The 13,190-nt window shown below is 53.4% G+C and overlaps 1 protein-coding gene across 4 annotated transcripts in view; it reads left to right on the plus strand.

The window, feature by feature from the left end:
* Positions 1–13,190, plus strand: part of DUSP8 (dual specificity phosphatase 8) — a 46,039-nt gene extending 32,849 nt beyond the window's left edge. For all 4 annotated transcript variants that reach the window (XM_088166681.1, XM_014892672.2, XM_014892673.2 and 1 more), the window contains 4 exons: positions 4,358–4,524; positions 5,646–5,805; positions 5,985–6,108; positions 6,494–13,190. In XM_088166681.1, the coding sequence (XP_088022807.1) occupies positions 4,358–4,524; positions 5,646–5,805; positions 5,985–6,108; positions 6,494–7,583 (1,541 nt within the window). In that variant the 3' untranslated portion in view covers positions 7,584–13,190. The remainder of the gene's footprint in view (positions 1–4,357; positions 4,525–5,645; positions 5,806–5,984; positions 6,109–6,493) is intronic.

Consider the following 13,190-nt stretch of genomic DNA (forward strand, 5'->3'; position numbering starts at 1 on the left):
GGCCTCTGAAAAAGGAGGTGAGGCTGGAGATGAATGCACAGAGTGCATCCAGCAGAGCAAGGTGTGAGAGGCTTTTCAAGTCCCAGCTCCACTTTACACCTCCAGCCTAGAAAGAAGGTCTCAGTGCAGGGAGGGACACAGAGAACAACCAGGAGCTGGGATATCCAGCTTTATGTGTCCCACACCTTCCTTTTATCCTCCGCAGCGTCTCTGTTAACATCTCATGCAGCTTAATGGATTGTAAATCCCTAAAGTTGAGGCTTAGCACCAGAAGGAAAATAATGCCACACCACATCCCTGTCCTTAGCCAGGACTTCGTCACCTCCTTTGTCACCTTCTCTGCACCACCACTGCTGCCCAGTCTTGGCAGAGAAGAGCACAGCGCAATTCACAAGCGACAGATTTTTACTTGCAATGTTGTCAGTGACCCAGCTGTGACTGGGATGTCCCCAGAGACCACCTGATGGTGACAGCCAGGGCAGTGGAGGGTTCTCCAGCTGTGTCAGAGTCCCAGCTCAGCAGCGCAACATTCCTGTCCTTACATCTTGTAATCTCTTTCCGTGTTTGTGTTTTTGTTCGTTTTGGTTACAGCTGTCTCAGGGCCGTAGACAGACACTGGTGCAGGGACTGCAACCTCACTGTGCAGTTTGCTGCTGGAGGGGAGGAGTCACACGGCTCCCAACAGTTGCAGCAGTGCAGGTACCACAGCAGCCTGTTCAAAGATGCTGCTGGCATCTTCCCTCTGGCTTGATGGACAGACTTGAGGAGGATTCCCAGGGCTGTTTACCTTCCTTTTGCAGCATCTGTTCTCAAAATCCAGTTTCACTGGGAGGTTATCATAGCTGTTCAGCTGGAAAGTGCACAGAGGGGAGGGCCTGGCAAAGACGGGGATGGGGAGAAGTTGTGTTGTTTTCCTCTGTCCTCTGTTTGACAGAAGGGCCATGCAGAGCAGGGCTGGGGGCTGGCCCACAGAGGTCTCTGCAGGGCACAGCAGGAGGTGGAAGGGTGGTCAGCACTATGTGAGTGAAGCCTCGGAGGAGATAAGAGGTCTCTGTTGTTGCACTATTCTGGCACTAAGCTGCTGCAACACCCTGTGCCTCCGTGTGATTTTCACTTCCAGGAGGGTGATTTTCACTTCCTAGGCCTCCTAGAACCTGTCTGGTGCTGGTTCTTGGCTCCTCTTTCCTCCATTTTCAGCAGCTGCAGTGAAAGCATCCCCACTTTTGTTCTGGTTCCCTTCCCTTTCAGTTCCCACTTCTCTTCCTGGGCACCATTTCTGCCTCAGGTAATTACAGTAGGCAGGCAGACACTTTTTTCCAGAGAATGGTTTTGAGAACCCTTCCTATTGGAGCCCTGAGCAGCTCACTAGGCTGTGACACAAGAACCAGCTCCTCCCCAGCAAGCCCTCACCAGTGTAGGGGAGCATCCAGAAGAAACCAGAGATCCCCAGACACCCACTCCATGACAAATACAAATCCTTCCTGAGCTAAATTCCACACGTGCCAAGAGAAATGGTGCTCCTGGCACCAGCACTGCGAATAAAAGAGGAAAGGCTAGAACTGCAGCTACCCTGGCTCCTCACATCACTGGGCTCTGCTGCTCTCTCCCAGCAAAATCTGGGATTCGTGGCCTGGGGCATAGAGGGGAGGAAAGCCCAGGTATCAGTTGGAGCCCAGCCAGGGACACTCACTGCCTTTGGGATTGTTTAAAGAGCTGCTTCGCTTTCAAAAAATGAAAGGCATGCTGGAGCAGCCGCTGCAGGGTGGGGTGAGTGCCGCTTCCATGTTGGGATGGTGTCAAGTACCCGGCCCCATCTCTAGGGTTTCCCCCAAGCCCAGGCTGCCCTCAGCAGCTGCAAGTATGGGGGAGATGAGGACAGGTGGGTTGGGAGCATGCCTGGACTCCCAGACACAGAGTTGAGGTTTTGCTTAGGACAAATGAGGTGAGCTATGGACATCATTTCAGGTGCCAGCATCCTCCAGTTGTGGCCGCCTGCCCTGGTAGGCACTGCAGCTGAGGGTGCTGCTGCCACTCAACAAACATCCCTGCCTGCTTCACAGCCCTCCTTAGCTCCTGCCTGGACTTCCCCAGGCAGGGCTGGCAGAGGATCTGCTGCCAGCTGAGTGTGCTGGGGGCGGGCAACGGGGAGAGAGCAGCATGCCCTGACCTGCTTGAACTATGAGATCACCTTGAAGAGTCATACAAACCCATCCACTGCCCTGGGCAGCTCCTGATGAATGTGAGTGAGTGCAAGAGGCTGGCCACCTATGGACCAGAGCAGGCACTGATCCCTGAGGCTGCATTTGTGTGCACCCTGCTCCCTAAAAATGCGCCGTGTTCCTTCACAAAAATTCCCGCGTTGTTTCACACCAGCCCAGGGTCAGATGTGTGCCCCACTCAAATGCTGCAGGCTTCTCTAGGGATAGCTGAAGGAAACACTTCCCAGGGGGTTTCTGCCCCAGCATCCCCTAGGCATCAGCACGAGACAAAGCGGGGAGGTCGCATGTGTCCGTGCAGAGCTCTGGCTAGTGATGGACAGTCCTTGGCAACGGGGACACAGTGCAGGGATGAGCAGTAACCAGAGCTATGCTGCACCTGTGCTGGCCCTCCTGCTTTTGCTCTGATTTAATATCCCAGTTGAGAGGTGATGTCATTTTGGAGGGAGCCAGAGAAAAGGAAGTACTGGAAAAGATAAGGTGCTTTAACTCTACCCCTCCTGTCTTGACTGGGTTTTGAAGCTGGGAGATGTGTTAGCTGCCAGACAGGAAAACATAAGAGTGAGGAGGAAAGAGGTTTCTTGGAGAACACCATCCCCTTAGGCCAGTGGGCACTGACACCAGGAGGTGCTGAGGTGGAGTGTGGTGGAGGACCTTGGATGTTCCCAAGTGGTATGAGCATGGTTTTGTGCACTGCTTTGGCTTCTCCATCACCTTCATCTCACAAAGATGTCAGATAGGTTGTCTGCAGCACCAGTCATGCCTCTCTGGAGCGTGGGTGCCACATCAGCAGCCAGAAGGGTGCTCCAGGAGGATCAGCAGAAATGTTGCCCAAATGCTGGAGAAGGTAAATTGAGAATATGCCAAGGCTGCCTTGCTTCCAAAGGGGAGAGGGACTGGCTCATTAAAAAGTCTTGTTTAGCTGTGGAGATGGGCCAGGGATTCTCATGGTGCTCAGTCTAGAGACTTGGGCTTTCAAAAGGATCTTGTGGGAGCATCCTGGTCCCTTTGACAGTCAAAGGCGGTCAAGCCCCCAAGTCTGCTCTGCCCTTTGGCTGATGTCAAGCTGCATCTGCTCATTCACATAACTGGGAAAACCTCAAGGGAGACTTGAGGCAGCTATGACTCAATCTCCTCTCCATTGCATGAAGCTGCCACCCAGCTGTCCTCAGCTGGAGGGGAGTGAAATTAGGCCACTGCTAGCCAGACCTGGCTGTACCCTGGCGTACGGGATCAGCAAGTGAGAGCAAATCAGGATCACCAGTGGTCTTATGGAACTGTGCAGGACATGCAACAGCACCTGGGGTTTTCCAGCTCCCCTTGCTGCCCACTGTGCAAGCAGGGCAAGGCTTGCAGCCCTGCTCAAGCTTTCAGGACAGGCTCTCAGGCTTTTGACCATGACAGACACTGTGACAGTAGCTCTGGCTGCCAGCTACTGCAGCCTCAGCTGGGGGTTTTCTTTCAACGCTGGGCTTCAAGATGCTCAAGCTGAGTGTGACTTCCCAGCAGCTTGGTGCACTAAACTGGACACTGCTTGCTATCACATTCAGCAAGGTCATAGCATGAAGAAGAGCAGTGGCCTGCAAGTACCATTATACCAGTATGATGTAGCAGATGTCATTGGCTTGGCAGGGCTGGGCAGAGGGGCTGTCTCTCAGAAATCGTGATGTGTTAGTGTAGCCAGAGCAGAAGGTTTGGGCTGACCTCCCACACCCCAGGAGCTTTGCATCTCAGTGGGATTCGTTGTCGTCATCCTTATCCTGATGAATTTTGCTATCAAAAGGTGGCCCTGTCCTCAGAATAGGCGGGAGCCAAGAAAAGGACTGTCTCTTCCTGCTGTTCAGCTAAAGTTGAGAAGAGCCAACTTCATTGGAGAGGGTGTGGGATGCCTCACACGTGCATTAATACCCAGCTGTGACAGGGAAACATCAGAGCTGGTTCTCCATTCCTTTCTCCATGTGCCTGTCACAGCCATCACAATGTATGTGCACTGGTCAGTGGTGGCTGGTGGCTTGTTGCTCCTGGAGGCTCCAGGGCTGCAGGGTTATCACCACTTTGTCCCCAGCCTGGGCCTCGGGGTGCCAGGTACTGATGATCTTGGCCTTGCTGCTCCAAGCTCAATGTCCCTGTTTTCTCCACAGGAGGCTTTGCCACCTTCTCATCCTGCTTCCCAGGGCTCTGTGAGGGGAAGCCAGCTGCCATCCTGCCGATGAGCATCTCCCAGCCATGCTTGCCTGTGGCCAACGTTGGCCCCACACGCATCCTGCCACATCTCTACCTGGGCTCCCAGAAGGATGTCCTGAACAAGGTACAGCCCTGTCGAGGGGACACATCTTCCCCGTCCCACTGGGGACCCCAGTCATGCAGAGGGGTGAAGTTATTAAGGATTCCTCTCCTTCCCACACAGTGCCCTTTAAAAGGTGCCAGAAAGGCTATGCTGTGATGTCACACAGGGAAGGAATTTTGTTTAAAGGAAAAGTAATGATGAGAAGAAAGAAAGAGGAATTGCAGTTAAAAGTACTGCCAAGCATCTCCCTACTGCAGCCATGAGGGAGTCAGCCAGGCATCTTTGTCCATGGAGGAGATGCAAGGAAGGAGAGGGATCGTGACACCAGACTGGAGCTGGAGACAGAAAGGAGGGAGAGAAAAATTATGTACAGGGAGTAGAAGGAAATTAAAGAAAAAAATTACAGGAATGTGAGTCTGGGAGCTGGACTGGCTCCATCCTTCCCGCTGGAAGGGCAGGAACTGGTCACTGGAGAGCCAGGGCTGAAATCCTGGGGCCAAAATCCTGAGGAGTCAATGCCAGATGGGGAAGTTAATGGTTTCCTTCCCTCCCCACCTCCTTGGAGGGTTTTGTTCATGTTTTAGAACTGTGTTTTCTGCCATCCCCACAATATGGTCACGTGCTGTAGAAGAGAAGCATTGCCCACACAAAGCCTCCACCCTTAACCTCACTCTGTAGCCTGTGGATAGAGCATCTTCTGGCCACACTGGTCAATGTAGGGTGCTACCAGTGACTCACTCCGCTCTTTGATGAGATGTCTCCTTTCTCCCTCAGCTGATACTTTTACAGCTTTCAGACAGAGTTTTTGCCAATTTTCTTTCTTGTATTGTCCTATTCCTCTCATACTGGGGTTATTGGGTATTCCCCTCTGGGACCCCTTTCCAGGTGTCCTTGGCCTTGATCACTTTACTTGGACCAAAATAAAGATCTACTGAGGTTCAAACCTGTGTCATCTAAATTGACACAAGCTTTTCAGCTGGTCTCTGCTGTATTATCATCAGCTAGGCCAAGGCAGCACTAGGAGACCCACAGGAGAAAATGCTGGGATGGGAAAAGACAGGGAGTGTGCATGGCGAGACAGACCTTGAGTACATGGTGCGGGCTGAACTCAGCTGATCATTTGATGGCTTCTTTCCCACCAGGACCTGATGACACAGAACGGGATAAGCTATGTCCTAAATGCCAGCAACTCCTGTCCCAAGCCAGATTTCATCTGTGATAGTCACTTCATGCGCATTCCTGTCAATGACAACTACTGTGAGAAGCTGCTTCCCTGGCTGGACAAGTCCATTGAATTCATCGGTGAGCTTTTCTTATGGCTGCAGACTCTCCAATTTTCAGCCTTCACAACCTGAATTCTTCTGTCCTCCCTGGTCTTGCTCCCAGCAGCTCTCACACAAAGGGGCTGAGGGCTGGGGAGGGAGGCTAGAACCATTTTGCTCACCTTCGCTGTTCTCTCTGTTTCCTCTGCCATGCTCCAGACAAAGCTAAGGTGTCCAGCTGCCAGGTGATTGTGCACTGCTTGGCTGGGATCTCCCGGTCAGCCACCATTGCCATCGCCTACATCATGAAGACCATGGGTATGTCATCAGATGATGCTTACAGGTGAGTATTCCCCTGAGGGTAGTGGGGGGTTGTGCCAGTATGCTTCACTCCGGGGAAGGAAAGCAGGCTGAGCCCAGAAGGAGAGGGTCAGGGCTTCTTGAAGCTCTGTCTTGCCTTGGCTGGGTCCCAGTAAAACCAAACCAAAGCTCCCCTCATAAAGTGCATGCAACAAGGAATGGTTGGGAGTGATAAAAGGGAGCGGGGAGGCAATCCCAGCTCTAATCCTGGGGCATCCCAAGGCCCCATGGTTCCCCAAGATCCTTTTCTTTGGATGGTCTGGTCAGGAGGTTCTCGATGATGCCTCTTCTCCCTAAAGAGGCTGAGAGAGTAGGGGTGGCCCACTGAAGGACCAAGCATCAACGGGGCTGTCTGTGCCTCTCGGCAGGTTCGTTAAGGACCGTCGCCCATCCATCTCGCCCAACTTCAACTTCCTGGGCCAGCTCCTGGAGTACGAGAGGAGCCTGAAGCTCCTCAAGGCCCTCAAGTCAAAGGGTGACTGGGGCGAGGGGGACACCCAGCAGGACCCAGCAGAGGTGGCTGAGAGCAGCCGGCATCCCCTAACACCTACCTCAGAGAAGGCCGAGGACGTGCCGAGGAGCACCGGCTCGGCGTCCCCCACCAGTGACCCCGAGCGGCAGGGCGGGACCCCGAAGGTCCTGTCACCCACCACCCTGCAGCAGGGGCTCAATGGCTTGCACCTCTCCTCCGAGCGCATCCAGGACACCAACCGTCTGAAACGCTCCTTCTCCCTGGACATCAAGTCCGCCTACTCCCCCGGCCTGCGGCAGGACCCCCCTGGGCCCTCTGGACCTGGGGAAGCCCCCAAACTCTGCAAGCTGGACAGCCCCTCGGGCTCGGGCAGCCTCAGCCCCTTCTCCCCAGGGGCGGACAGCCCCGACCGGCCCACGGGGCCCGAGCTCCTGCTGGAGGCCAAGGTGAGGCAGCGGCGGAAGCACCGGCACGCGGCGGGCTCGCCGGCCCACGGGCTCAGCCTCAACGTTGGCGGGACCTGCGCCACGCGCAAGAGCCCCGGCGCCGAGGACGGGCTGCCACCACGGCTCGGCCAGCCGCCCGCCGCGCCCGCCACCGCCACCGCGGCCTGGAGCGGGGTGCACCTGGAGTCCCCCAGCTCTGCCTCGGGCGAGGCTGGCTGGTTCTTCGGCAAGGACTCCGGCAGCGGCGGCGGCGGCGGCGGGGGCCTGTTCGCCAGCGCGGGCCCGTACCCTGCGCCATTCGGCTGCGGCACCGTGGCGGCTGGCTGCGAGATCAGACTGAGGGACAAGGCGCGCGCCGAGCCACGGGACGGGCGGCACAGCTGGCATGAGGAGGCCGGCGCCGAGAAGCAGTTCAAGCGGAGGAGCTGCCAGATGGAATTCGAGGAGACCATGTCCGAGGGCAGGGCTCGGGAAGAGCTGGGCAAAATCAGCAAACAGTCCAGCTTTTCGGGCAGCATGGAGATCATCGAGGTGTCCTGACACTCACTGGGGGTGCCTGGAGACCTGGGACGGGGCTGGGGCGGGGGGATATTTAAGCTGGGGGGAGCGGGAAGGGGGGGCGGTGGGGTCGGGGGGTGTATTTATACTTGCGCGTGCATTTTCGGGAGCGCAAGCGCTGAAACCGAAGCGAAGGTGGACAAGTCTTTCCAGAGTCGGGAAACATAGCGGCGGATGCTTAGTGTCCCTCCTGCACTCACCCTGGTCCTTTCCCTCCCAGCCCTCAGAGACCTGCACTCAAAATTTGGGCCTAAAACTCAAGTGGGAAGAGGCAGGGGTTGCCGTTTTGGCTGTGGTGTTGGGGCCCGGCACCTGGAAGGGGGACCACAGCTGCCCCTTCCCTGCACCCTGGTGCACTAAGCATGCTCCCCTCTGTTTCTCTGGCTAAGTATCCTAAAAATGCTGCACTGGAGCAGCCCTATACATATATAAATATATATTATATATAATATAAAGAAAAAAAAACCCGAAAACACACACACAAAAGAAAAGGTAAATGGTTTTACTGCAATTTTTATTGAGACGTAAATAATATTTCAATTTTTTTGTTTTGTTTTTAATTTATTGAAGCTGTTCATTCTGGCAATGATTTGCAGACAATGTGGGGCGGTACTTTCAGCTCTATTTTTACTGTGTATGGTATTTAAATCTGAAATACGAGTTTCTAAGCAATATCTGAGGCCTGTGGCTCCTTCTATAGTTAATGTCCACAACATAGATTTCCCCACTTCTCTCTGGGCATACCAACAAAGGGACAGGAGACTCTTCTGGGCACTTTTTCTAGAAATGAACAAGTAAACGAGCAAACCATAAAACCTTCTTAGGACACAAACTGAGCCAGAAAACTCTTCTGGAAGCTGCTGCCTCTTTTTCCCACCTTGGTCTCTGTTTCTCCTCATCTCCATCCCATCCATTAACACCATCCCAGCCATCATCCCATCCTAGGCATTGTCCCCATCCCGGCAGTCACCCAATCCCAGCCATACCCCTTCTCCTCCACACCCCTCCTTTTGGCTGCCCATCCTTGCTGGAGGTGGAAGGGTGGGAGTCCCCTGAAGTGGATGGAACACTGCAGGATGTCACCTCCAGCTGCATTGGGAAGGCGTCGGAAGCTGCCACAGCAGAGGGAGGGGATGGGAGGCTGGTGGTAGTTGGGATTTCTTGTTGGGAGGTATCGTTCCTGCCTTCCCCAGCCCTTCAGCTTCCTCTCACCTCCGCTACCTTGCCTGGAAGGTATGGGCACCACTTTCCCTTTGGGGGCGGCAGTTCTTCTGGCTTCCCACATCCTTTGTTTCACATCTGAGAAACTCGGGAGGAGCGTGTTTGCAGGTGCTGGGACTCCCCCGGTCCTGTTGCCCTCCAGGCTAGCTCCCTTCCATCCAGTGGATGATAAGCTGTCCAGACATGAAGCTCTGCAAGCACATGGAGGGGCACAAGTGACTTATTTTCAGAGATTGTTGGCTGCTTCCTCCCATCTGGTGGGAAGCTCTTGCCCCCAAACCCCAATGTCAGGATTGCTGAGAAGCTGCTTTCTGAAGCTGGAGGCACTGAGCTGCCTCCACTGCAAAGCACATCTCTCCCTGCAGCTGTCTTTGCTTTCTCCCTTGTCTCGCACTAGTTTGCAAAGCTGATACCTCAGGGGTCTGTGTTCGTGCATGTCTGTGTCCTGTGTCATCCTTGGAGTGTTGTTTTTTTTCTTTTCTGGGTCCACATGGTTTCTCTCCCTTTCCCTTGTTCCTCCTCTTGTCATTTGTTTCTATCTTTAAATCAAACTACCCGTGACAAAACCAAATGATCTCAGGTTTAAAACTGAACATGAAGCAGAGGCATGAGGAGCTGCAATCACACAAGGAGGGGCTGCTGGCTTCAACTCGTGTCTTCCTCAACCACCTCTGTGTTCACAGTTGAGGCAAGTCTCCCTGGAGACTCCTTTGCCCTCTTCGGGCTTTAGTTTTTCTGGTTTTCCATGGAGCTATTTGGTGAGATGATGGGGACCCCCAGCATGCTCCTGACTGGTTCCCTGTGGTGTGGCAGGGAGGGATGGGGGTGGTTGGAGAGCCAGGGACCACCTGCTCCTCTCCCCACATCATTTTTGATGAGAGTGAGAGATCTCATAGTCAGTCCTCAAAAGCCTCCCACCACTCATCATTGCCTCCAGCAGCCACCTCAGACCTGCTCAGTGTTGCCATCCTGAACATTGCTCTCTTTTCACCATGAAGCAGTGATGACACTATTTTCTAAGCTCTCTTTCTAGACTCCAAAAGGCATTTAGGTCCATCTTGCAAGCCAGGCAGCTCTTTCAGGAGCTCCACTTGCAGCAGGCCATCCTAAATAGGCATCAATGTCAAGTTCAAGGAGGGAGAAGAAAAAGGCTTCATCCTTCCTCTGGTGCCTCCACACTGGGCATAGTGTTAGTGTCACCTGCCTCCTGTCCAAGGAGTACTTCTGGTCCTCCTTGCCCTTCTGCTTTCCTCAGTGGCCACATCTCTTCCCAAGCATGCCAGTGGTGATTGTCTGCTGATCTCTGCCTCGTAGCACTCAGTCCCTGTCCATCCCGAAGTCCTCCAGGGTTGGTACCAGCACAGACTTACTGAGCTCAGGCCAGGCAGGTTGCTGGCAGGAGCTGGTTAGGTGTAGCTTTGAGCAATGGAGAGAGGCTTAATTGACTTCCCAAGGGATGTAATAGAATGGACAACAGGTGGGCACTACCAGGTGGGGAGATGAGACAATGCACTAGAAAGCTCCCATCTAATTCCTCCTGTTACATGATACAGTGTGTTGCAAGCACAAAAAAGCATATGGAGCAAGTCAGGAAGGAGAGGGTGCATGTTGTAAATGAGATCCTGCAAGTCTGCAAAGAGGCAGATACATGGTTTGCTTTTTGTCATCTACACTCTGCCATCGCTGGATGCTTCTGAGACATGTTTGAGGTTTTACACACGATGGATTCCTCTCTCCTCTGAAACCAAAACAAAGATAAGTATATTTTAAGATTAGTAGATTGTAGACATTCATGACCCACCTCTGCAGCCTTATTTTGATGTACTTTGCATTCATCCCTCTCCTTTACATTGGGCATGTGCATCAGAAACCCTCATATATACAATATTTTAAGTCTATATCCAGAAATAAGCCTTGATGGAGCAGCCCTGCCCAAATGTCTCCTGCACATCCTGACCCAAAGCCATCAGGGTCTCCAAGTGGCTTGCAATTATCTTTTTTTTTAAATCAAACTCTGTCTGATGAACCACTTTGTCCATGAGTCAGAGAGCAGTGAGTTGTCATGAGGACGGATGTGCCGGGTGGTAATCCTCCACATCATCTGTCAGCCAAGTCTTTTATGGGCTTTCACAGCCAGCTGACCCATCCCAAAGCCTCACTGGAACCGAAAATCACCTTTCTATGCTGATCTAATGAGGGTGGTTTCATTTGTAGTGACCTACAGAGGTGGAAGTGTGAGCAGAGGAGAGGAAAGGTCTCTTCTTTCAAGAGAGGAACCAACAAAGCTGCTGAGTGTCCGATGGCAGTGGAAAGTGCAGTGGGCCTGCATTTTCCACCACATGAAGAACTGGGCAAATCACAGCTCTCCTTCAGACTAGGAAGGACATTTTGCTCCTTTCCCTCCAGCCTCTGCCTGTCCTTAGGGCTGAGCCTCCCAGCCACCTCCTTCCCGGCTGAGCAAAGCTGGCAGGAGGGCAGTGATCAGGTTGGCAACACTGAGCCAGAGGCTTGGGTCAGAGCAGGCTCGTCCCTGGCCTCAGCAGCAGCGTCCCCAGCCCCTGCTGCTTTCCCAGCCCTTCTCTTTGTCTGCTTGTTTCTTTGGATGTCCATCCCCGTTACATCTTGCCCCTTAGGAGACAATGCCCCTCGGAAACCCCTCCTGCTGTCCCCTTTCCCCTCCCATTCTTAATACTAATGATAATAAGCTATCAGTGTTGTCATTGCAATCTATGAATGATAGAGTTGAGTATTTATGATTATTATTATGATTATTATGGTTATGATTCTGTACTTTTTTGCTTCTTACTCTTTGTATGTTGCTCTTTGTTTCTCTGTTGTGAATAAAAGCAAGGCCCCATCTCACCTTCTCTCTGCTCCCCGCAGCCCGGCTGTGGCTGACTCGGCACAGCTCCCGGCTGCCCCAAGCCTCAGGAGGCAAACCCTTGTCAGAGGAGCTGGAGGGAGGTGCTTCCTAAGGAGATAAAGGCACCCAAACCCGGGGCAGATCCACTCTTTTAACTCTTCCCTTCCCTTCCTGCAGCTCCTCTCCCCCATACAAGTTCCTGCCTATTTTTGCAAGAGGCAGGAACCCACTGGCACCAACAACAGAGGATTAAATGTCAAAAGCTTAAAGCTTTAAGAAGCATTGGCCAGGCATCCAGTTCATGGAATCAGCTTCGTCCAGGTCGTGGTCCTCTCACCTTCTTCAGCTGGCCGCAGCTGCAGGCTGCACCTTCCCCCATAGGGGCTTCTTGCTCTGGCGTTGCAGCTGGTTTTCAAAGCTGCCCTGCTCAGCTGAGCCCGGGACATTGGCTGCTGCCACATGCCCTGGGCTTCCTGGGCTTCAGTGTCCTCCTCGTGCTGGCAGTTCCCCTGGCCAGGAACAGCGCGGCCTGGGGAAGACACATGGACAGTGCTAGAGCAAGCCCAGTGGCAGAGCCACAGGGAGACATGTGAGTGGCCTGCGGTACCTGGAGGGATTTAGACAAGCTGGGAGTAGCTCCCAGCATGGGACTTTGTATGGTCTTTATCAAACACTTACCAAAACTGTGGTGTCATGAGCAGACAGAGGCTGGTGCTGGCTTTTTTGCACCCATTGCCTGTGCTCTTTGTACAGCCTGGAGGTTTCCAGATAACTGTAAGGTGCAGGAGGAGACATTAGGGGAAGGGAAGAGGACCCCCATCTGCACCGTGGTACAAAACACTCCCTGTACTGCGCCAGCCCCATGAAGAGTCATTTTAATTTGCGGGGTTTAACACTGCCCTTCTCCAAGTGGCCCAGGCACAGTTTCTTGTCTCTGTCATGACTTTGCTTTGTCATGGGTTGGGGTCCTTCTCATCATGCTGTGCTGAACACATTTCCAAGGTTGCTCTGAGACCACACTGGAGAGGAGAGAGCTCAGGTCTCACCCCTCTCTTGGGGGACCCTGGTAGATCTCTGTTGGGGTCCCAGTCAGCATCACCCTTCCTACCTCACCTGCCTTTGGAACAGCCGTGGACAGGGAGGGAGCAGGCAGGTTCCAACCATGCTGGGACTGAGACTCTTCTCCCTTCCTCATCCCTGTAGGATCAGACTCTTCCTCAGCAAGCACAACACAGAGAGGGGGTCTGTACCCACCCTGGTGTACCTGGGGACTCCCAAGCATGGAAGAGAGAGTCTGGCCACCAGCCCCACCACACTCCCTTCCTCGCTGTCCTTTTGGCCAGCGCCGGCATTGGACCCGGGGAGACACCCTGCCCCTGCCTCGTCTTTATTTATTTATTACCAGAGGCTGTAAACAGCAGTGCTTTTCTACCCTCTACTTTCTTTTCCTTTCTTTTGTATTTTGAAACAATGTGTTGTAATAAATACCCGAATAGGTGTTTTAA

The sequence above is a fragment of the Sturnus vulgaris genome, chromosome 6 (genome assembly GCF_052056855.1).
Source record: "Sturnus vulgaris isolate bStuVul1 chromosome 6, bStuVul1.hap1, whole genome shotgun sequence".
In the NCBI taxonomy this organism is placed as follows: Eukaryota; Metazoa; Chordata; class Aves; order Passeriformes; family Sturnidae; genus Sturnus; species Sturnus vulgaris.